Source organism: Myodes glareolus, chromosome 25 (assembly GCF_982192425.1).
Source record: "Myodes glareolus chromosome 25, mMyoGla1.1, whole genome shotgun sequence".
NCBI lineage: Eukaryota > Metazoa > Chordata > Mammalia > Rodentia > Cricetidae > Myodes > Myodes glareolus.
Window position 1 is genome coordinate 22,261,578 of NC_142050.1, and position 25,022 is coordinate 22,286,599.

The 25,022-nt window shown below is 41.0% G+C and overlaps 1 protein-coding gene across 1 annotated transcript in view; it reads left to right on the forward strand.

Moving 5' to 3' along the window:
- Positions 1 to 25,022, forward strand: part of Asb15 (ankyrin repeat and SOCS box containing 15) — a 54,139-nt gene that overhangs the window by 2,058 nt on the left and 27,059 nt on the right. Inside the window, exon 2 of the mRNA XM_048450989.3 lies at positions 16,997 to 17,073. Coding sequence (XP_048306946.1) covers positions 17,043 to 17,073 — 31 coding nt within the window. The 5' untranslated portion in view covers positions 16,997 to 17,042. The remainder of the gene's footprint in view (positions 1 to 16,996; positions 17,074 to 25,022) is intronic.

The following is a 25,022-nucleotide window of genomic DNA, read 5'->3' on the forward strand; positions in this document are numbered from 1 at the left end:
AGCAATAACAAAACTGTCATGTTTCCTGATAGGACCAGTCAAAGCGTGCAGAGAGCAGTACAATGCGGTAAAAATGGGATGAATGTAAAGTCTGATGCCGGCTTTAGGGACGGACAGGGAAGTAGACAGCATCTGCATTGACAACTGGGGAAAAGAAAACTTTGAGAACGTCCCAAAGTCTGAATAAAATGATGAAAGCTTTTGCAAAGGCGCAGGGTTGGGATTTTCATACTAATTTGCATGTTTTGAAAGCCTTGGTAAATATTTTAATCCTAACTCCCCCGCCTTAAAATTTCACTGCCAATGTGGCTTTGGGGCCTAAGAGTGTTCTTGTTTGTAATATGAGATATTACATAATACAGAGTGTGTAACTCCTAATGCAGTAAGAAATAGTCTTAAGAGTCTTTATATCTAAACATTTGCCCTTTCTGTGCTTCCGGGGGAATCCTATAAGGCAGAAATAATTGAACCGTCCCAGACGCCTCCATGGGACACACAGCTTTTGACCAGCAGATGGTGGTAAAAGTTAATGACAAGCTGACATCTTGGACGATTTTTTTTGCTTCTTGTTTTTTTTTTTTTTTTTAATGTTTGTTTGGTGTGTGTTCTTTTATATATTCTGGAAGATTCATTTGAGATGAAATATAATCAGTAAAGCATAAAGGAATCTGGCTCAAGTAGTTCCGCATCGTGTGGATAGCAGGGAAAAGCATCCCAAAGTAGCAGGAACTCAAACAGCAATACCCGCCATTCAAAACAATCATAGATAGTAACAGTAAATAACTGAGAGAAGCCCCAGCCATGTAGCCTTATGTGATATTTAAATGTGTTACATCACCTGCATTTTTAATAGAGGCTTCATGAGACTGACTTACGGGGCTGAAGAAACAAGGGAGTAAAGCAGTCAGCATGTTGTCAGTGCCTAGGTAGAGACGGGGCTGATCAAAGGGGTATATATGGTCACAGTGAAGTCCCGCTGAGCAATAGGAGGGACAGGAATGTTCACCGCAGCTGGACACCAAAGAATGAGGTGGAAGAAGAAAATTAAGTGGAATTTACTTCCTATCTTAAGAGCACAGCTGTGATTGCAGTGAGGGAGCTGGGGAAGAGACTCTTAGGAAACTCCAGGAGGAAAGCAGACCCAACAAAACCTGTTGCCTGGGAAGTTACAAGAAAGAGGATGCAGAGGGGAAGCAGAGCCTGGTGAAAAAGACTTCAGGGAGTGATTCAGACTCTTAGAAATGTGGAGCAAATAACCGTCGCTCTGGTTGTTTCTGTTAAAGGGCATTGTGTTGTGGTGGAGTATGGTTAAATCCTTGCCAATCACACTTAAGGCTTACTTACACTTCCAGCTCTTAAGCATAGAAGGCAGTTCTCTCTTTCAGACCATGTTAGTCCTTCTGGTGGGTCTCGCTCTGTCCTTTCACAGTAGACTGCTAGGGCTACTCTTATTACCGGACCCCTATGAGCCCTCCTGGACTTGCCTCTTTTCGGTCGTCTTGTTCTCTCTTATGGGCTGTTTAAGATATACCCAGGAAAAGCTGAATACTCTAGGAGACTGCCTTCAAGCCTCCTCATTTCCTCTAGCAGGTGTGCTTGCTCACCTCTCCCTCTCCCCCTAAGTTTGAAATTATTTTTACCATGGTTATGTCTTACTAATTTAACAAAGCAGCAGAAAACTGTCGTTATTCTGTTCGGGGATGGGTAAAAGGGAAGAGGATTCCAAACTTAACCATATGGTTTTGATGTAATTTCATTTGATAATCACTTTTATCAACCTTTGATGATAATAAATGAAAGTGAGATTTTGAAATTCCATGAAAGAATGAAACACATGTATTTCCAGCGATGCTTGGTTCAGCATTCAGTCTTTTCCTTTGATCATACTCTTTTCCCAAAATGTCCCTTGGGGTCCCTTCTTTTGTATCTTTTATGTAAAATTGGCTACCAGATTCCATATTTTTGTGATTTTTCTGTCTGAGTACTTCTACCTACACTATTCTAGTTTCTCAACGCTTTAATACTGCTTCTGAGTAACTCACAAAATCACAAAACTTCCAAAACATTGCTTCTCAGCCTTGGAGGGCGCCAGGATCATCTGAAGGTTTATTAAAACAGAGAATATTGGATGTCAGCCAACCCCTGCTCCAAACTGACTCCCCCCCCCCCAAATCCTAGTTCTGATGCTTAGCAGAGTCTTGAAGTGTAGGGTCAGAACTAAATCTGAATTTCTAATAAATTCCCAGCTGATATTTTGGGGTTTGGGGGTGTGGACCACACTCCAGAAGCACTGTTCCGCCTTGTTGCTGGCACTGTCCTGCTATTTCATCGCTCCTGTCTCTCCCACAATCTTACAGTTCTAAGCTCTCCGCCAAATCCTCTGTACTTTGTACAAAAGATTTTGTATCATGTAACTTGCTTTTGAGAAATAATTCACTCCTAACCTAACAGCAAACAGTTCACAAAACGTGGGTGTGGTTCCTGTATCATTTTCCGTGATGCATTCTTATTTCTTTTTCTACTTTCCTCTTTCAGCCTTTAATTCTTCATTGGAATTGTATTAATCTTATGAATTCGCAGACCCTTTAGAGTCTAAGGCATAAAAGAGAGAAAATATGGAGAAAGGTAAAAATCCAATGTGCATGTGTTACTCTTTTTCTTAGTCAATGAGGTTTATTTACATTTAGATATGATAGATAAAGCTGCACTCTGGTTATTTTAAAAATGTTTTCCTATATATCCGATTTTTGTAGTCCATTATTTATAGTTCATTAAATATTTAGGAAGACTGGTGCTTTTAATTTAGTGGGTGACTGTAATATATAACTCCCTTGATGTTCAGTTTTGTTCTATAGCACCTATTAGTACCCTGATAGGGAAAAAATATATCATATCCTTTCTCCTGTCTCCCCTGCCTCTCCTCCGCTATTGATTTTAAGAAAAGTTTATGTTTCTTAGCATTTGCTCCTATGTAAATACGCTCAAGCTTCCTGTATTTGCTTCATCATTCAGGATATCTCCTTTCGCCTTCACTACTCTCGCTGAGACATCCGATAGCACTTGACTTCTCCCTAGCCTCCCAAGTGTATTAATAGACTCACTTCTAATTTCAGGGCATAGGACATCAGCATTCTACGTGGTAATCCCAGGCCCTGCGTATATTTAATCATTAATCCTATAATGGTACGCTTCCATGGTCTTCACTAATCCATTTCTCATACTTATTTGTCTTTATTATTTGACTGAAGTCAGTCTCCAGTAATTTTCTAAAAAGGTCTTGTGGGACTCTCCCTGTTAGTGAGTGAAAAAACAGCCCCATGTGTTACAAGTCTGAGAATTTGGAAGCTATAACTTTACAGGCATATTGCATGAAGCTGTGTTTCCTCTCATAAGTATTTCTTATAAGTATTTCTTCAAAATCCACTGGCATTACTAGTTCACGTCTCTGTGCTGATGACAGCTTCTGTGGCTTTTTCTTGGCATTTGTAGCTTGTCTTTTGTTTCCATTAAAACATTTTTACTCCAGAAATATTTCCTTGATGTATGCCTCAATTCTTGATTGCTATTTCCAATCTTTCGTCTTTACGGTCTCCAGCTATGAAGGCCTTCTTCAGCTGTTTGAGATGTACATGATATAACCATGTGGATATGTGTGTGTGTGTGTAATAATACACTGTGCTATCTTTTAAAATATTTTCTTGGGTTGCATCATGTTTCCCTTAACTTTTTCAAAGTTCATCTGGGAGTACCTTAGGTAAGTATTTTGTTTACCTAAGATTGTTGTTAAAGGAGCACTCACAAAATCTCTGTGTTGCTGTATACACACTCGTAATGGTCACAGGTTTGTTCCCAAATTCTTGGTCATTACCCACTTGTTCTTTGGCAAACTTCACTGTGACTACTCTCAGAGATGCCTGAGTGGGTTTTCTACGTTTCCTCTTGACTTAATCTCTGCCTGACTCTTGCTTAATGACTGAGAAGATAACTGTAGTCAGAATGAAAGTTAAAAATTAACTGAGATCGAATTTGCAATCTACCTGGTACTAAGAGACTTATAAATCTATATAAAGCCTCTTAGCTTCTGGGAACTAAGTTAATTATTGAAAAATCACACAAATCAATTATTCACTAGGTTCTTATTTAAAAACACGTTGACTTTGCTGTGGAATGCATTATGAGTTTAGTTTAAAACACCAATATATGTTTTCCTGTATTATAAAAATCCTATTTAGATATTGGTTGAAGTAAAACACACAAAGCACATGGTGAAGTGGAGGGATCCCCTGCTATTGTTCAGCCACTGCCCTTCAGTTAATTCACATTTGTCAACTGTCCACATTGTGACAAGCACAGTGTCGCTCTGCCGGACCTCAAGTATTTACATTAAAACCTGGTATATATGGATGTAAATAATTACTCTTGAAGACAAGTTAAACATGGTATGGAAATGAAGGAAGAAAGAGATGGGTTTTAGAAAAATTAGGAGAAGTTCATGGGAAAAGTGAAAGAAGTAATTAATCTGAGTCTTTGTGGTGTTTTGTATGAAAATGACCCCATTGGTTCATATATTTGAATGTTTAGCCATGAGAGGGCACTATATGAGAAGGATTAGGAAGTGTGGCTTTGTGGAGGTAGGCATGGCCTTGGAGGAAGTGCGTCTCTGGGGATTACAAATACCCATACCAGGGCAGTGTGCTTGCTCTGCCACCCTGCCTGTGGATCAGGATGTAGCTCTCAGCTACTGTCTATGGTCATCTGTACCACCCTGTGTCCCCCTGATGATAATGGATTAAGCTTCTGAAACTGTAAGCAAGCCCCCCGTTAAATGCTTTCTCTTACACTCATAGCCTTGGTCATGGTTTCTCTTCACAGCAACAGAACAGTGACATAGACCATCTTAAAGGGACAAAAAGATGTGTAGAGGTACAGGAATGGTGCAGTGACAAGAAGGGTCTGTGACCCAAGAAACAGATGAGCGGAAAGAAGTTCAACCTGAGGAAGTGAGCTGAGCATGGGGACTCTTGTGGGTCTCGGTGAGATCCAGTATTTTGACCTACTCTGAAGAAAAGAATCTCAGGGTGTCTTAGTTACGTTTTTATTGCTGTGAAGAGACACCATGACCACGGCAATTGAGAAGAAAGAATTTATTTTACGCTTATGGTTTCAGAGATGGTCTATGACCACCACAGCAGGGAGCATGGCAGCAGGGAGCAGGCATGGGGCTGGAGCAGTAGCTGACTTCTCCCCCACAAAAATGAGAGAGGGAGAAAGAGAAAGAGAGAGAGACCCCAAATGACATGGGCTTTTGAAACCTCAAAGCCTTCCCCAAGAGAAACACCTCTTCCAACAAGATCACATCTCCTAGTCCTTCCTAAACAGTCTCATCACCTGGGGACCAAATATTCAGATGCATGGACCTATGAGGGCCATTCTCATTTAAAATGACCACACAGGGTGAGTCAGTGTTACACAAAGTTTGTTTGTTAAAGAAAGTGATAGCACATACTTTAGATGTAAGTACTGGCTGGCCACCATTAAGCTAGAGGTAGACCTGTCTTAATATCTATAATCAAGAGCCAGGTGTGGTAGTGCACGCCTTTGATCCCAGCACTCGGGAGGTAGAGGCAGGTGGATCTCTGTGAGATTTTAGGCCAGCCTGGTGTGCAAAGTGAGTTATGGGGCAGCCAGGATTGTTACACAGAGAAACCCTAGCTCAAAACAAACAAACAAGGAAAAAACTATAATCAATACTAAATAAGGTTTTAAAATTAGGTAAATCTTAAAATTAGGTTAAGAATATGAACTGGCTTGTTTGTTTCTCTTAAGAAATTTCCGCTTGCAAATGAAACTGTATGGCAGCTTGTGAGGCGCAGCATTCAGGCGCAGGAATGAGAGAGGGTGCTAACAAGAGAGCAGGCTTTGGCTTTAGGCCCGATCATTTACCATTTTAACAGTTTTGTTCATGATGTTTCTCCAAAAAGAGATTGCTGTTTTTATATAGTCTTTCTTCATAGCAGTTTTGAGTTCATGAGCTGTGTAGAAAATTGTTGACTTTTACCCAACAAGAAATGAAAAAAAAAAAAAAAAAAAAAAACAGATCCCTGGGGGTGAGGAGTCAGGCCAATGGGCCTCTGAAATTTACCCATCTTTCCTTCCTGCTCAGGACTCCTGTACACCTGCCAGAGACAGAAATGTTTACCTAAGGCCACAGGTGGGCCCCTAAGGTGTGTTACATGTATGTCCAGATTCTCTACCACAGGACCTCATACATTCTCAGTTCTGCTCCTTAAGTGGCTGGAGTCACTGAGAGAAAAAAAAAACCATGACAGTCAAACTCGCTAGGCATGGGACAGCTCTGAGTGTGCCTCCACCTCCTTTCATCTGAGCAGCCACTCATCCGGGTGGGAAGACACACACAGTGTCTCTGGCTCTGCGGGGAGCAGAAGGGCTGTGGTTATGCCAAGGAAGGGTCTGTTCCCAAACACATTCACACGTCGGAGAACATCTAGCGCAATGCTTATCTCTGTCTGGGTTAAAATCCTAGCTGGTCCTCTCATTAGCTAAATGACTCTGCAGAAGTTTCATTAGCCCTTTAATTCTTTCCTTCCTCCCTGGAAAACGGTCGCAGTGTTGGGCCATGTCACCAACCTTTCAGGAAGGCTGTGGTGATTGAATGGGGTTGTTCATAGAGGACAAGAATTGCTTTGTGCAGGTCAGAAATTCTGAAACTGCTCTCTTGGTGGAGGCAATGCTTCACCAAAGTACCCCATAGGGGTCTGGTGACGGAAGAGATTTTCATCTTTTTGATCCTTCAGCCAAGTGTCTTTGTACAGAGCATAAGCTGTATCCCGGCACAGAAGCCCCAAGCAGAGGACTTGGAATAAGGCTTAGTTATAATAAAAACTCACTAAATACTACCTAACATTGTGATGATTGAGCGACAAGCCACTCCAAAGCAACAGTGCTGGAGTACCGTAAGAGACCACATTATTATGTCTGTTATGAAAAGAGACCAATATTTACAATACATAGCTCCATCCTGAAAGAGTTCAAAATACATAACCGGGAAGTGGGCTGATCGGAAACCTGTGCGCATGTGCTCATCTCCCGCTATGCAGTGGTGGCTGCATTGTGGGCACAGCATCAGCTGGAGTGACCTGTAGCAGACCTCACATCCCTTTAACGTCATCTTCTATTTCTGATAACGCAATAGCCACAAGATAGCTCTCTCCCCAAGCCTTCCATCCACTCTCTGCTGTGGCAGACATGTCACGTCTCTCACACAGAGTGAACGCTGCACCATAGCCTTAAACACAGCCAGTGGAGGACTTTGGGTCTGTAGCTGTGTAGAAACTCTCTCACTTCCCAACCACTCAGCAGCTGAAAACAAAATATCATCAATAATTCATTTATGACCTAACATTTTCATTTTGCGGTTGTGCTCATTGGTAATTGAGTTGAGGAGAGGTGGGATAGAACCATTCAGTTATGCAATTATTTTAAGAAAGATGATCTTCTAGATACCTAGATTCAGGCTACAGAACAGAATCCTGCTCTGTACATTTTTGTATCTTCATCTCACTCTTGAGTTTTGGCTTCTAAAAATGTCTGTGAGAATCACTATGTGATAGACAAGTTTCTAATTGTCCTTTTAAAAAAGTCATGTGTCTCTGTGTTGGGAGAGTATGGCAAGTGCTCAACATTGGGTGCCTTTTTCTATAGATGTCTACCTTATTTTATTTATTTTTTATTGCTTTGTAAATAATACCATTCAAAATGTCCACTCCTCTCCTCCTCCCATTTCCCTCCCGCTCCCCCACTCGCCCTCCCCCGTTCCTCCTCCAGTCCTAAGGTACCCTGCCCTGTGGGAAGTCCAAGGCCCTCCTAGCTCCATTCAGGCTTAGGAAGGTATGCTTCCAAATAGACTAGGATCCCCAAAAGCCAGTACACGCAGTATAGACAAATCCCAGAGCCATTATCATTGACTTCTCAGTCAGCCCCAATTGTCAGCCACATTCAGAGGGTCCAGTTTGATCCCATGCTTGTTCAGTATCAGTCCAGCAGAATTTGGTGAGCTCCCATTAGATCAGGCACACTGTCTCAGTGGGTGGACCAACTCCGCATGGTCCTGACTTCCTTGCTCATCTTCTCCTTCCTTCTGTTCTTCAACTGGACCTTGGGAGCTCAGTCCAGTGTTCTGATGTGGGTCTCTGTCTCTATCTCCATCTGTCGCCGGATGAAGGTTCTGTGGTGATATTCAAGATAGTCATCTACCTTATTTTTTTTAAAGACAATATCTCTCACTGATACTGAAGTTCATTGACTGTCCAGCAAGATCCAAGAATCTGGCTCTCTCCACACCCTGCCTCCTGCCTCCTGCCTCCTGCCACCAGGATTGCAGATATACCTCACCTTGCTAGCTTTTGTATAGGTGCTGCAGCTCAGAGCTTCTTGGCAGGCACTGGACCGACTAAGCCGTCTCTCCAGCCCTCAGTGTTCTTTGATTGGAGAACTTGTCTTTGTGTTCAGCACATGATAATCAGTAAATGCATGCTTGGGAGATAACTGGACACCTTGTATATTGGGAGGGGGGATGCATCTTACTTAGGTTTCCAGAGGTGATGAGAGGGCTGGAAGGACGAAAGAAATCACAGTAAATCTTGCTTAAGAAATCATTCACCTCTGATTCAAAATATAATTCATATAAAAGGATCAGACAAGGTAAAGACCACAGGAATATTTTAGCAAAATCCCAAGCTGTAAAATAGGGGGTTCTTAGCAGGTAGAACTTCAAATCACAGCATTCTAGATCCTAAAGTTAAAGAAAAATCAAAGCTCATCAAACTCCAAGCCCAAGAAAAGGTCAAACATTTCACGTGAAAGAAAGACTTCGGCCAAGGAAGACAGTGCCTGGGTGGTACTGTTCTGATGATCCAGGAGCTGATGTTAGGAGGTGGGGACCCTTCTTTCTTTGCTCAGCCCTCGGGTTCAGTCCTGCAGTGCCTCCTATGCTTATGCTCAATTTATAAGCTTTTCAGCAGGCATCCAGAAATTACATACTAATTTCTTGCTCAAAAGTTTTAGTAGAATCTATCCTCTCCCCTACCCCAACACATATATCCAACCTTTCAGCATCCAAAATGCTGAGACAACACACAGAGAAGATAAGAAAATCACTCTGGAATCATGAGACCAGATAAGAGCTCCAAAGAGCAACTGAGACAGAATTAACACACCAAGGATAGCTTCCAATATATCCAAGCCTAGGATTTCAAGTAGATTAGAGACAGACAATTCTACTCACAATGGAATAAAAATTATAAAATGCTAATGAATAAATATTTAAAGATTGTTCACTGTCTCATTAAGATTCTTTGAAACTTTTTCAAAATAAAAATTTAAATAAATTGGGGAGAAGAGTCAATATTTTGCACAGATCAATTTTCCCCAGATCAATCTATTCTCAGGGTACTTTCAGTTGCAATTTCATTTTTCTTACTGGAAACCATTCTGAAAATCATGTGTAAGAAACAACCTGTGACATAAAGAATTTTGAAATAAAAATAAAGGCCTGCTCTCCCAAATGTCACATCATTCTGTGCTGCTGCAATAATTAAAATACCATGGGGCAAGCACAGGGAATAGACAGGCAAATGAATGTGTTGGATTCCCTTAATAGTTCTTCAGTGGGATGTAATTAACTGAACAAAGAAATCAAATAACCTAGCATTAGGTTGTATACATTCCTCCTCTTACAGATTCTCTGCTGTAGACTAATAATTCTGAAAAATAAGCTGTTTATTCTTGTTAGATGTTGATGCAACAAGCTTATTCACACAAGAGAGAATATTCCCTCCCCCTTTGCCTAGGAATCACTAGTATAGACCTGTTACAGGTAAGAATTAATGTATAATACAGCCTGACTAACGTTTGTACTGTCTGACCTGGGCTTCAATCTTATCACTGATTTTACTTTTCAAAGATTTCCAACTTAATAACTCCACTGTGCTTCAGTTGATAGCCGTATAACCCAGTGGTCACACTGATGTCCATGGTTAAACTAAATATATCCCAAAACTAAATCAAAAGTCATAAAACTAGAAAAGGCATGTGTAATGGTGCCAGGAGCTACGAGGACCCAGAGGGGGAGAGATAAAAGTGGGGCGAGTGTTCAGAAAGCCTTGTATACATGTACGAAATTGTCAAATAACAGCACCAAGGATGGGAAATGGGCACAAAGTCTCACCCTAACCAAGACGCTCTTTGCAATTGATACCCGAAGAAAGAAGGAAAAGGCATTTTCTTCAATGGGTCTTCAACTGCACTTTAGGGACCACCACATCAGGCTCAGGAGTAGTAGACCAATACAAGATGGACTCCACGGTATTATGTAGCTGTTGTGATGGTGGTGGTGATAGTGTGTGTGTGTGTGTGTATGTGTGTGTGTGTGTGTGTGTTTGCTTTGTTTTGTTTTGATTTTTAAGGAAGGGGAAGCATATGTAGTTGTCTGGGTAGGGAAGTGAGGAGGATCTGGGAGCAGTTGGAGGAGGAAAAAGAACATTGTCAAAATATATTGTATGAATACTTTTAAAATTAATTTTTTAAAAAGAAAAACCTTTAGTTTTAGTAAGGTCCCATGAACAAATGAAATTTGTGTAAACTTAAAGTATATAATGTGGTGGTTTGATAAATGTAGGTAAATCACAACCAAACTAATTAATATAGCTGTCATCTTGGATAATTAGCACTGTATCTGATGAGAACATTGAAGATCTGCTATTTTAACATGTTTAAAATGTATGTGCTATGAGCATATAATGTATCATGTTATACATTAGAACTCTCAAACTTATTCATTTATAACTAAAATTTTGTACTTTCTTGGCCCACCCTCCTAACCCTAGAAAACACCATTGTACTCTGTTTCTGTGAATTCTGTTTCTTTGTTTTCACAAATAAGTGATATCATACAGTGTCTGTTGTTTGTCTGTCTGTCTGTCTGTCTGCTTATATCTGGGTTATTTCACACAGGTCCTCTTAGGCCCATCCATCTTACTGCAAATGGCAGGATTCTTTCTTTTGTAAGGATGGATAACCTTCTATTAGAATATTTACTGGCCATCTACTGCTGGATATTTGACATGGTTGCATATTTTGACTACTCTGAATCGTGCTACAGTGAACACGGGTGGGCACCTACCTCTTTGAGATGTTAGTTTTTAATTCCAGTGGCCGTGTGCTCAAAAATAGGATGATGGAGGTTGACTTTTCAACCGACCTGTGCAGCTCTTGTCTGCTGTACCTGGGATCTGAGGACCGGAAAGAATGGGGCAGACCACAGTCTAAGGCTGTAGACAGCCTGACTTCAGCTTCAGTGTCCTTTATACACGAACTTAACAAAGAAAGCAGTGATCCAAGGAAGGTTGTTTGAGTTCCGAAAAAAAAAAAAAAAAACACGTAAATAAAGGTCAGTAAGCACACACTAAATATCAACAGAACTTTCTCAGGACAGACCAATTTAAACACAATGCCTGACACATACTATAGATTATATCATGGGAAGCAAGAAAGCAAGACAGAAGGACATATCCAGATTCGGGGTACACTGACCAGATCGAGTTCTCTAGATGTATTGCAACAGCCAAAAAAACAAACATATCTTATAAATTAAACGTAAATATTTGTCACAAGAGCCATGAAATGGCATCTTGTAACAAGCCAGGGAACAAAATACGCCTGGAGCCTCTCCGCACAGTTCCCCAAGGCGTTGTTCACCACGGGTTGTTCTTTAAAATTTTTAAAAATTTAAAAATGGATTTTTAAAATTTTTTTTTGAGAAATTTCCTTAAAACTACTCTCCTGCATGTGAGTGTGTGACGCTGCGTGTCGGTGACTAGAATGAGGGCAGCCGTGGGGATTCTCGCGCAGGTGTGTGACGTCAGCACTCCTGGCGGAGTTTGTGCTAAAGCCTTTGACTCGGTGTCAGTTCCTTGGTTTTCCGCCTGAAAAAACAAGGCCATGATTCAAGCACTCGACAGCGAGCTGGACGAGCTGGAAACTGATGCCTTCCTTTCCTTGCGTGTCTACTTTATTCTGAATGGGATATATACAGGCATTGCTTACTGTCGACGCAATGCTAGGATAACGTAGGACTCCCCAAAGTTAGTTGTTTTTTGTTTTTTGTTTTTTTTTCAGAAGACAGAGCTTAATGTCCGCTTCCTATAGGGCTTTATTAAAATGAACTGGTCTAGTGGGAGCTTAATAAATGGCTCTGAGAGACAGTGCGTGGATTATGTGTAATGAAAGCAAGAGATGTATTTCATTTCATGATGACAAGCCTGCAGACCTTACACCTGTTTTCAGGGACACAGAGTACCTGCGGTAAAACGAGGCTGTCAGGGCCAGCAGGTGCCTTAAACATGGACACAGGGATGCTCCTGGGTTCCTTCGGAATTCCCACCCAACACCACCCCAACCCCCTTAGTCCCTAAATAGAACCGGGCGAGTCCAACGGCAGCCTCGAACAGTACATCTCAGCCATTCTAACCTCAGATTCTCCATGTCCTTTGCTATAATTATCATCTTGAGCCAGGACATGCTTGTGTTCCTAAATATAGAGAGAAGGGAGGTGTCTCTGGGTGTCGGTCTCATTGCGCGCACCCTCATGGGAACGGTGCTATTAAATAATCCCTCGCTGTTTAGTCATGCCTCTCCTGAATCTCACCCTCCGCTAGCAACGCGAAGGCATGTCTCAAAAACCACTCTTATTATTCTACAATTTCACAGGTGCCTTGTTTGAAATCTGCACAGGAAAAAAAAAATGACCCTTTAAAACAAGACAAATGTGAAGGTGATTATTAATACCTGAGAAGATCGCTCTTTACTCAAAGGGTTTTATGACGTATGTGTCTGGATGATTGACTTGAGGGATAGGCCTTATAAATTCGGTGGGTGACATTGGCATTGCTGTTTCCGTAATGGGGAAGAATATATTGAGTTTCAATATTTTTTTGTTCTTTGAGAAAGGGTCTAAGTCTATAGCCCAAGATGGCCTTGAGCAAATGGTCCTTTGCCTTTGCCTCCCCAGGCATCGGCCACTACACATGACGCAGAACTTTAAAGCAAATTCCAGCTGTCAGAGACCCTGAGGGAAAGCAATATTTATCTGTAAGTCTGTTGTTACTTAGTAGCTTGTGCCATTCACTTAACCACAAAGTCTCTCATTTTTGTCCTTTTCCTGAACCACTTTGAACACTGTAATGAATGGGATTTGGAAGGAGTCTACAGTAACTATTCCACACACGCGACAGCACAAAGGGATTGAAGAGCAAGCACATCCCTGCAATGCACCGAACCACATCTGAAAACGTTGAGTTCACATTTTCCCATAAATTCCATTAAACTCCGAAGGTTTGTTTGAATTTTTACCATGAGCGTTAAAGCAGTGTTGCATGAAAACTGAAGTATTGAGCATCTCTTGTGTCTTTTATAACAATTTTTATGAAAAAGTTCCATCAAGTAAATAATAAATCAGGCTAATAACTTAGAAAATTCCCATGACTTTTTAATCCCCCACCATTACTCTTTTGGCGTTCAGTTAACAGTTATATAAATGTGAACTGTTTTTCAAAGTTTTGCCCCAAGGATGAGAAAAGCAAGCCTTGTTTATTACACCTAAAGAAGAGGCAGGTATTTTTCTGGAGTTTAAGAACAATGGCAGATTGGCTATAGTATTCATATTTACAACTGACCCTAAAGACAAAGATGTAAAAAGAAAAGGAAAAAAAAAAACAAGTCTAGCATGCTTATGCACTCAGAATCCTGCAGGAGAAAATGCAGGAAGATCAAAGCCACTGAATCCAACTTGGAACTCTGAGATAGAATGAGGAGCGTCACTCAGCCCCAGAACCCAGGAGACTGGAGATCCTGGGGCTGGGTTGTGTCAGTGGGGGAGGGGAGGGACAGACAGAAGCCAGATGGCTTTGTGAATGTTGACAGTGACCTGGGTAACTCAAAGATAGCCCTGTCAAAAAAAAACCAAAAAACCACAAGGCAGGTTTTTCCACATCAGGAAATGGTAAGAGGGCAGAGGGCAGAATTTATTGGTTGCAATATTTCCTTCTTTCTGATTTTGTAGTCCTTTAAAGAATGGGCCCTCAAACTAAAACTTCTTTTTTTTTGCTTGCTTCACATTTCCAGCGATTTGTTTATCATTTGTTTGTTTGTTTTACTATTCCATATACTCGTTTGTCGGCCTGGGCATTTTGTGTCAGCATGGATACACTGAGAGCTCTATCCGTATCTTGGATCACAGGGGCAGTTTCCAAGAGCAAATCACACTGAGGACAGAAAATTGGTAATAAGACGATCTTGTCCGATATTCTTAAATTTGGATCTAAAAGTTAAAGCATGGAAATAATAGTGAGCATTGAAATCTGCCCAGAGCACGGGGATCTGCTGTCACACAATCCACCTTCTGAAATCCTACAACAGTGTGCTTTGACTTGTGTGGGTGGAAGGCTTTTTCCTTCAGCAAGGAGCCTCCCTACAGCTGAGTTGGCAGCTCGTCTTATCTTTAAACACTTTGAACCAACCAGAACACACAGCAAATCTTTTTATTCTTCCACGGGCTTGTGTTTCTTTTGATGAGAGTCAGCAGCAGTCGAGGGTAATTCTTTCCTGTGTGCCAGGGAACACTTGTGTTTCTGCTGCCCAAGGTCAGATCTTAATTTAAACACCGACTGGATACTTAATTTTAGATCCACTGAGGAACACATTAGCTCCAAGGCACTTCCTCTGGTTTAGGAAGGCAAGGCCCTGGATAAGAATAACAAGACGAACATTCCGAAAGGTGAGATTATGAAATATTTGATCTGTACCTTGCCAGCGTGCTTATAGAGTATCAGCATTGGAAATATTCGGAGCAGATGGACACAGGGTGCGCTGAAAACTCATCCTTGGAAATCTGACTGTTCACCTATGGGCTCACCTATCTATTTATAGCAGAAAAGAGGGACAGGTTCATTGAATCATAGAGCAGCAGCTCAGCAATTACTATGCATTACAGAACCATATCATAAGAAAAATAAAATAGGACTATACTATCAAGGGACACCCACGTGAATAGTGTAGAACCCCAAAGGGCTTTATCTGTTCTCATGGTCTCCGATGGGGTGGAAGTGACTTTTGTGAGGATTTAACATAAATTTCTATGGAGGCTTATTTTTATCATTAACTGCAAAAAGATAGATGTTTGTGTTCAGATTTTTTTTTTAAAAAAAATCCTTTAAGATGTCAGAGAAAAAAGGCAGAACTCAGTAGATGTGGAAATGTACCCCCGCAGATGAGACCAGAGAACAGCGAGGCGGCCAGACCTTCCAGTGCAGGAGCTGCCAAGGCTTATTGGTTCTTAGCTGAAGAATTTCTGGGGTATTGTCTATGTAGAAAATGGTTTTACAGACACAAAATACCTATCACGGCTTCACAGTGGAAGGACTATAAACAGAGTTTTATACTTTGTTCTTATGAGAATATCGACTAATTTCATATGAAGATGTGCCTAATTTATTTCAACCTGGAGCTGATTAGTTTGTGACTTGTGAAACTGCGGATTGTGAAGAGAATTCTCGTGCCAAACTTTTTCTGAAGCCTATGAGTGTATAGGTTATAAAACGAGGCCTGTGCTTCATGAATCCTTCTACTGTAGTGAGCCAACTAAACCTGGGTGGTCTGTTAGAGAGGACGAGACCTGCACTTTCATCTCCACCCTCCCTCTGGTAGGTGAGCTTGAGCAGGCTACCTGACCAACTCGGCTTTGGTTCCACCTGTAAAACTGCAGAAGTGTGCTGTGAACATGGAATACTCAATCCATTAGGTGCGCACAGTACAAGAGGCCTCAGTAGACAATTAATACGGCGAGTATTAAACCCATTAAATGGATGCTTCTTGAGGAGCTACTGCATGTTTGCCTCAGACCTAACACTGAACGAGGGGACAAAGAATGGGGACGGTGTCTACCAAGCATTGCTTTTTAAAGGTTTGATTTATTTCTTTTAACAACTTTCCATTGCATGTATTTACATGTGTGTGTATATACACATGTAGGTGTATGTGCACATAGTGACACACTTGTGCAGTTCAGGAGGAAATCTCAGGAGTGGGTTCTCTCCTTCTATCCCATGGAAATCAAGGACTGAGCTCTGATCATTTGGATGTGGCAGCAAGCAACATTACCAGCTAGCCTGTTCTGATAGCCCAAGTTTATTATTATTTTTATTTGCCCATGCACATGTGTGTTTGTGTATAGATCCGTGTCCATCTGGAGGCCTGAGGTCAGCACTGGGCATCTCCGACTGCTGCTCTCCACCTTGTCTTTTGAGACAGGATCTTTAGCTGAACCTGGAGAATGAGCTGCAGGAGCCCACCTGTCTCTGCTTCCCTAGTGGTGGGGTTACAGACACAGGTGACCCTGTGGGGAGTTTTATTTGATTGTGTTTGGTTGTTTTCATGTGGGGGCAGGGGATTCTAACTCAGGTCTTCATACTTGTATGCGGTGGGTGCTTTACGAGTTCGGCCATCCCCCGGCACCTAGAGCAGAGCATCTAAAAGTAAGAATCTCTAACGATGTTGATATTGTATGAGTGGGTGGGGCCTGGAGGGCCCTGAACCTCAAACACAGTCAACATTGGATGTGTATTCTTGAATGATGGGTAGAATAGCCTAGCTCCCCTTGGGAAGGTTACAGCTGAGAACCCATAGGCCTTGGTGTCTTTGTCCATCTGTGGCAGAATGTTGTCCGTATTCTGCATCTGTCTTTCAACAAGGTATTGGACGTGAGAATCCTGAAAAGGAGACATGAGCACTGGAAGGAGTGTCTTTAACAGGATTTGTAAGTGGATAAACAGCTTTTCTTAAGGGTGCTAAGTAACAGACCTGTGCCAGCCCGGAGGCCTCTGTGCTGTGCTAATTTCTCTCCCCCATTTGTCCTTCTCAACAGAGCGCGAGACCATCGAGGACACACTTGCTAAGGAGAGAGGGCAGAGATGTGCTCAGTCTCAGCAGGTGGGAATAAAGGTCAGCCTTTAACAAGATGAAAGACAGCAGGAATCAACACAGAGTGAAAGGAGCACAGCTCAGCAAACGTGTGAAAAATACAGCCTGTAGAATTGGGGGCAGGAGAGGTTCAAACCCGTTGTGTAGCAGGATAGCCTCCAAGCTTATCTGGCCTGGCCTAAGTTAGTAGATGTGCAAAGTGTAAGGAGAGAGAGGTGAGCATGCCTACTTGATGGTAGGCTGTTCTTTCTTTAAAAAAAAAAAAAAAAAAAGATTCATTTATTCTGTGTACAGCATTCAGCCTGCAGGTCAGAAGAGGGTAGCAGATCTCATTACAGATGGTTGTGAGCCATCATGTGATTGCCAGGAATTGAACTCAGGACCTTGAAAAGAGCAAGCAGTACTTTTCACCACTGAGCTATCGCTCCAGCCCCAGATACTGTGCTGTTCTGCCTGCACCTGTTGGGTTGCACTCAAAGCCTGCAGTTCAGAACCTCTTAGAAAGTAATGGGCACATGAGCGTGTTCACAGAAAAGCTTTTGGGAAAACAAGGGAAGTTCAGTCATGTCACAGTGAGAGAAATTGTACAACCTTGGAAAGAGAAGGCTTGGTGGAGTCCTGACAGCTTGTAAAGAGGTATTTGAAAGGCTTCAGAGAGTCACAGTCTCTCAGCAGAGTTCTGAAGAACAGAAAACTGAACCTGTTGAATTTTGACTTCAAGGTAGGCATAGGGGTTAGATGCTCCTTACAACCCATCAACCTAGACAAGGCATCAAGGACTCATTTGGAGATAAGGAAGCTCCCTGCTGCTGTACCGAAGCCGAAGTTAGCTAGACTTGCATTGGGCAAGCTGGAAATGGGACTTTGGTGGGCTACCTGGTGAGTTTCAGCTCTGCAAATGGCTGGTCCCATGGGAAAGCAAAGAGAATAAAATATCAGAGATACTAGAGGACCTGTTCATGGATGAATCAAAATTGCTCAAGCATGATAGGCTCCTACTTCCTCATTCCAGAGAAGTTAAGCCATCCAATAATGACAGACAGTGTCTACTGACTGCCAGACAGATGGTGTGGGCAGGCCAGGACTGGAACAGAGGTTCAGCCTCCAGCAGGAGAAAATTAATGACTTGTGCATAGTCTTAGCATATGATATTAAGTTATGCAACAGCGTGGTATTGCTTGAATGAGTCTGGAATAGACTTGGGTACTACACTGGAATTTTTGTGTCCAGCAAAATGAACCATGGCTAAGAAAAAAATTTTAAGAAGATGTGTATATATCGATATAAGTATGTGTGTATTCATATATGAATAAGAATAATAAGAGGTTTGGAAATGGCCCAATGTATACAGTTCTTGCCACACAGTCAGGAGGACAAGAGATCAGATTCCCAGCCTTCTAGAGGACAAACAAGGATCCCCCAGAACAAGCTAACTAGCTAAGCTAGCTAAATCATCCAACTCCAGTTTCAGAAAGATACTCTGTCTCAGCAAATAAAGTAGAAGACTATCAAAGAAAACACTCCAGTCTCCACGCAATACATACCCCTACACACACACGCACACACACATACACACACACGCACACACACATACACACACACACACAGACACATGCATGCACATGATATTCTTTAAGAAGTGTTTCCGTGAGTATAACTCATTTATACACTCACCTTTCCCTACTGTGTAAACCAAAGATGCTTTTTATGTTATTTAAAATTGTATCATCTCCCTTGGGAGCTTCCTCTTACTATCAAAATATAAAAATTTCTCCTCGTGTGAACGGATATAATGTTTTAGATAATGACATCTATGCTTGAGCGAGACAGGTAAGTAGATGAATCTGTCAGATGCCTGTTGCTTCCCAAGCCAAGAAATGGCCCTACTGGGCTTCACTTGCTTTCCTGAGATTCCGGTGATGATTCCTTTTGGGTTCAGCTGCTGCCCCAGAATCACATGCAGGGAGCTTCCAAGAGGGCTTGAAATCTTTGACTCCAGAAAGTTCATCTTGGTTCCTCTTACTATTGATGATTTAAAAAACACCTCTGCTCTGCCCTCACACATTTCAAGTGTAGGATTTCGCATTGTTAGCTGTAGACTTATCACCATGTGTTAGATCCTCGAATTTCTTCATTTTGCATAACTGAAACTTTATGCCCTTTGAAAGACATCTCCCTAATGCCCACTTCAAAGCCCCTGGCTACTATCATCCAGTTCTGTTTCTGTGAGTCCGACATTTTTGGATTCCACATTTTGAGATCTTGCAATGTCTTTCCTCTGGTGTTTTATTCATTTTATGTAATACAATGCTCAACAGCTTTATCCTGCTTGTCACAAATGACAACATTCTACTCTTTTCAGGACACTATAACATCCCACAGTAGATAGACAGCACTTTATTTTTTAAATCATTCCCCTGGATATTTAGCTCAATTCCACCTTTGGTTGTTGTGAATAGTGGAATAATGCCGCAGTGGGCACAGGAGTGCAGACCTCAGTTCCTGTGGAAATTTCTAGAAATGGACTAGATCATTTATCTCTATGTTTTAAGTTTCTGAGGAACCCCATACTGTTATTTTCAATGGTCATTCCAAAAGTAAGAGTTGCTGTGTAAGATGGCATTTTCAAATTAGCTGTATTGTGGTGACTATTTCGCAATACATATGCGTATTGAATTTTCAAGTTCTGTACCTATGGTGATTTGATGAAATGCTCCCCATATCCACAAGCATTTGAATACTTGGTTCACACTTTGTGGCACTGTCTGGGTAGGAGTAGGAAGTGTGACCTTGCTAGAGGAGGTGTCTCACTGGGGCTTGGCTTTCATAATTTAAAAGCCTAGCGCCATTTCAAGCTAATGACCATTTGTGGCTCGTGATACGAATTCTCAGATGTTCTTGCTGCCATGCCTAATGTGTGCTGCTACACTTCCATGCCGTGATGGTTATGGATTCTTGTGCCTCTGGAACAAGAAGCCCCAAATCAACCCCTGCCTTTTCATGAGTTACCTTATCATAGTGCTTTGTCCAACAGTGGAAAAGCAGTACAGTGCCCTAAGGTTACTGCATTTCTGCAGTCAAGGCTTGCTGTCCTTTGTCTTGGTAAAACTGAGGAACTAAAAGTCAATCTCATTGCCTTAAAAGCCTCTGATTATATTTGGTTAAATGATTATCACTATTGAGTATGACACTAAGGAATCTTCTCATATTTTAATTTGATAACTGTATTGTATTCCATTGATTGGACATCAATGTCTCATACTCATTGGTGGTTGGAGTTTTATCAAAGGTTTTTGCTGTTTAAAATCAGATAAACATTATCATATATAAATCTCTTCCTACAACCCCAACCACTTTTTAACTTTTATTTATTATTATTATTAAAAATTTTCACCTCCTCCCCTTTCCCTCACTCCCCCTTCCCCTCCCTCTCCAGTCTAAAGAGCAGTCAGGGTTCCCTGCCCTGTGGGAAGTCCAAGATCCTCCCCACTCCATCCAGGTCTAGGAAGGTGAGCATCCAAACAGACTAGGTTCTCACAAAGACAGTCCTTGTTCGTGTTCTCCCTCCTTCTGCTCTTCATTTGGACCTTGGGAGCTAATCCAGTGCTACAATGTGGGTCTCTGTCTCTATCTCCATCCATCGCTGGATGAAGGTTCTATGGTGATATGCAAGATATTCATCAGTGTGGCTATAGTATAGGGCCAATTCAGATGTCCTCTCCTCAGCTGCTCAAGGAATAAGCTGGGGACATCTCCTTGGACACCTGGGAACCCCTCTAGAGTCAACTCTCTTGCCAACCCTAAAATGGCTCCCCTAATAAAGATCTATGCTTCTCTGCTCCCATATCTACTCTTCCTTCATCCCAACCGTGCCATTCCCCCAAGTTCTCCCCATCCTCCCCTTCTCACTTCTCTCTCCCCATCTCCCATTACCCCCATCCCACTTCCACCCCAAGCTCTCAATTTTTGCCTGGCAATCCTGTCTACTTCCAATATCCAGGAGGATAACTACATGTTTTTCTTTGGATTCACCTTCCTATTTAGCTTCTCTAGGATCACGAATTAAAGGCTCAATGTTCTTTATTAATGGCTAGAATGCACTAATGAGTAAGTACATACCATATTCATCTTTTTGGGTCTGAGTTACCTCACTCAGGATAGTGTTTTCTATTTCCATCCATTTGCATGCAAAATTCAATATGTCATTGTTTTTTTACCACTGAGTAATACCCTAATGCATATATATTCCACACTTTCTTTATTAATTCTTCCATTGAGGGGCATCTAGGTTGTTTCCAGGTTCTGGCTATTACAAATAATGCTGCTATGAACATAGTTGAACAAATGCTTTTGTAGTATGATTGGGCATCTCTTGGGTATATTCCTACGAGTGGTATTGCTGGATCCTGGGATAGGTTGATCCCGAATTTCCTGAGATACCACCACACTGATTTCCAGAGTGGTTGCACAAGTTTGCATTCCCACCAACAATGGTTGAGTGTTCCCCTTACTCCACATTCTCCCCAGCAAAGGCTATCATTGGTGTTTTGATTTTAGCCATTCTGACAGGTGTAAGATGGTATCACAAAGTTGTTTTGATTTGCATTTCCCTGATTGCTAAGGAGGTTGAGCATGTCCTTAAGTGTCTTCTGGCCATTCGAAGTTCATCTGTTGTGAATTCTCTGTTCAGTTCAGTACCCCATTTTTTAATTGGGTTAATTAGAGTTTTAGTGTCTAGTTTCTCGAGTTCTTTATATATTTTGGAGATCAGACCTTTGTCTGTTGAGGAGTTGATTAAGATCTTCTCCCAATCAGTAGGTTACCTTTTTGTCTTAATGATAGTGTCCTTTGCTTTACAGAAGCTTCTCAGTTTTAGGAGGTCCCGTTTATTCAATGTTGCCCTTATTGTCTGTGCTACTGGGGTTATACGTAGGAAGTGGTCTCCTGTGCCCATATGTTGTAGACTACTTCCCACTTACTCTTCTATCAGGTTCAGTGTGTTCAGATTGATATTGAGGTCTTTAATCCATTTGGACTTGAGTTTTGTGCATGGTGATAGATATGGATCTATTTTCATTCTTCTACAGGTTGATATCCAGTTCTGCCAACACCATTTGTTGAAGATGCTTTCTTTCTTCCATTGTATACTTTTAGCTCCTTTGTCAAAAATCAGGTGTTCATAGGTTTGTGGGTTAATATCTGGGTCTTCTATTTGATTCCATTGGTTGACTTCTCTGTTTTTATGCCAGTTCCAAGCTGTTTTCATTACTGTAGCTCTGTAATAGAGTTCGAAGTCAGGGATGGTAATGCCTCCAGAAGTTCCTTTATTGTATAAGATTGTTTTGGCTTTCCTGGGTTTTTTGTTTTTCCATATAAAGTTGATTATTGTTCTCTCAAGTTCTTTGAAGAATTTTGTTGGGATTTTAATGGGGATTGCGTTGGATTTATAGATTGCCTTTGGTAGAATTGCCATTTTAACTATGTTGATCCTACCCATCCAAGAGCATGGTATGTCTTTCCATTTTCTGGTGTCCTCTTCAATTTCTTTCTTCAATGCCTTAACGTTCTCGTCAAATAGATCTTTCACTTCCTTGGTTAGAGTTACCCCAAGATACTTAATGCTATTTGTGGCTATTGTAAAAGGGGAAGTTTCTCTGAATTCCCTTTCTACTTCTCCATCCTTTGTGTATAGCAGGGCTACTGATTTTTTTTTTGAGTTGATCTTGTAACCTGGCTCTTCACTGAAGTTATTTATCAGCTGTAGGAGTTCTTTGGTAGAGGTTTGGGAGTCACTAATGTGACTGCATATCATCTGCAAATAACAAAACTTTGACTTCTTCCTTCCCGATTCGAATCCCCTTGATCTCCTTATGCTGTCTTATTGCTATTGCTAGAACTTAAAGAACTATGTTGAAGAGATATGGTGAGAGTGGACAGCCTTGTCTTGTTCCTGATTTTAGTGAAATGGCTTTGAGTTTCTCTCCATTTAATTTGATATTAGCTGTTGACTTGCTATATATTGCTTTTATTATATTTAGGTATGATCCTTGTATCCCTAACCTCTCCAAACATAAAGGGGTGTTGAATTTTGTCAAATGCTTTTTCAGCATCTACTGAAATGATCTTATGATTTTTTTCTTTCAGTTTATTTATATGATGGGTTACACTGATAGATTTTCGTATGTTGAACCAGCCCGGCATCTCAGGGATGAAGCCTACTTGATCGTAATGGATATTTTTTTTTAATGTGTTCTTGGATTCTGTTTGCCAGAATTTTATTGAGAATTTATGCAATGATGTTCATGAGTGAGATTGGTCTGTAATTCTCTTTCTTGGTTGGGTATTTGTGTGATTTTGGAATCAGGGTGATTTATGAAGGTAGCTTCATAAAAAGAGTTTGGCAATGACTCTTCTGATTCTATTATGTGAGACAGATTAAGGAGTATAGGTATTAGCTCTTCTTGGAAGTTCTGATAAAATTCTGCATTAAAACCATCAGGTCCTGGGCTTTTTTTTTTTTTTTTTTTGATTGGGAGGTTTTTCATGACAGCTTTTATTTCCTCGGGACTTATAGGTCTATTTAAATTGTTCGCCTGGTCTTGATTTAATTTTGGTAAATGGTACTTATCTAAAAAGAAGTCCATTTCTTTTACACTTTCCAACTTTGTGACATATAGGCCTTTGTAGTAAGGCCTAATGATTCTCTGAATTTCCTCAGTGTCTGTTGTTATGTCCCCCTTTTCATTTCTGTTCTTCTTAATTTGCATGTTTTCTCTCTGCCTTTTGATTAGTTTGGATAAAGGTTTGTTAATCTTTTTGACTTTCTCAAAGAAGCAACTCTTTGTTCCATTGATTCCTTGGATTGTTTTCTGTATTTCTATTTTGTTGATTTCAGCCCTCAGTTTGATTATTTCTAGTCTTCTACTCCTCCTGGGTGAGATTGCTTCATTTTTTTTCTAGAGCTTTCAGCTGTGCTGTTAAGTCTCTAATGTGAGCTTTCTCCATTTTTTTAATGTGGGCACTTAGAGCTATGAACTTTCCTCTTAGCACTGCTTTCATAGTGTCCCATAGGTTTGAGTATGTTGTGTCTTTATTTTCATTAAATTCAAGGAAGACTTTAATTTCTTTATTTCTTCTCTGACCCAGGGGTGGTTCAGTAGTTGACTGTTCAGCTTCCATGAGTTTGTAGGCTTTCTGGGGGTAGAATTATTGTTAAATTCTAACTTTTTTCCATGGTGAGCCAATAAGACACAGATGGTTATTAATATTTTTTGTATCTGTGGAAGTTTGCTTTGTTACTGAGTATGTGGTCAATTTTGAGAGGGTTCCATGAGATGCTGAGAAGAAGGTATAGTCTTTCCTATTTGGGTGGAATGTTCTATAGATGTCTGTTAAGTTCATTTGATTCATTACCTCCATTAATCCTCTTATTTCTCCGTTAGGTTTCTGTCTGATTGACCTGTCCTTTGGTGAGAGAGGAGTGTTGAAGTCTCCTACTAAGTGTGTGTGGTTTGATGTCTGCCTTGAGTTCTATTAATGTTTCTTTTACAAAAGTGGGTGCTTTTATATTAGGGGCATAGATATTCAGGATTGAGACTTCATCCTGATGAACTGATCCTGTTATGAGTATAAAATGTCCATCTCCATCTCTTCTGATTGATTTTAGTTTGAAGGCAATTTTGTTAGAAATTAGTATGGCCACACCCACTTGTTTCTTAGGTCCATTTGCTTGAAAAACCTTTTCCCAACTCTTTACTCTGAGTAGATGTCTGTCTTTGTGGGTGAGGTGTGTTTCTTGTAAACAGCAGAATGTTGGATCCTGTTTTTGAATCCATTCTCTTAGGCTTTGCCTTTTTATAGGTGAATTGAGTCCATTGATAATAAGTGATATTAATGACCAGTGGTTGTTAACTCCAGTTATTTATTTATTTGTTTATTTATTTATTTAGGTAGTAGAGTTTGTGTGTTTC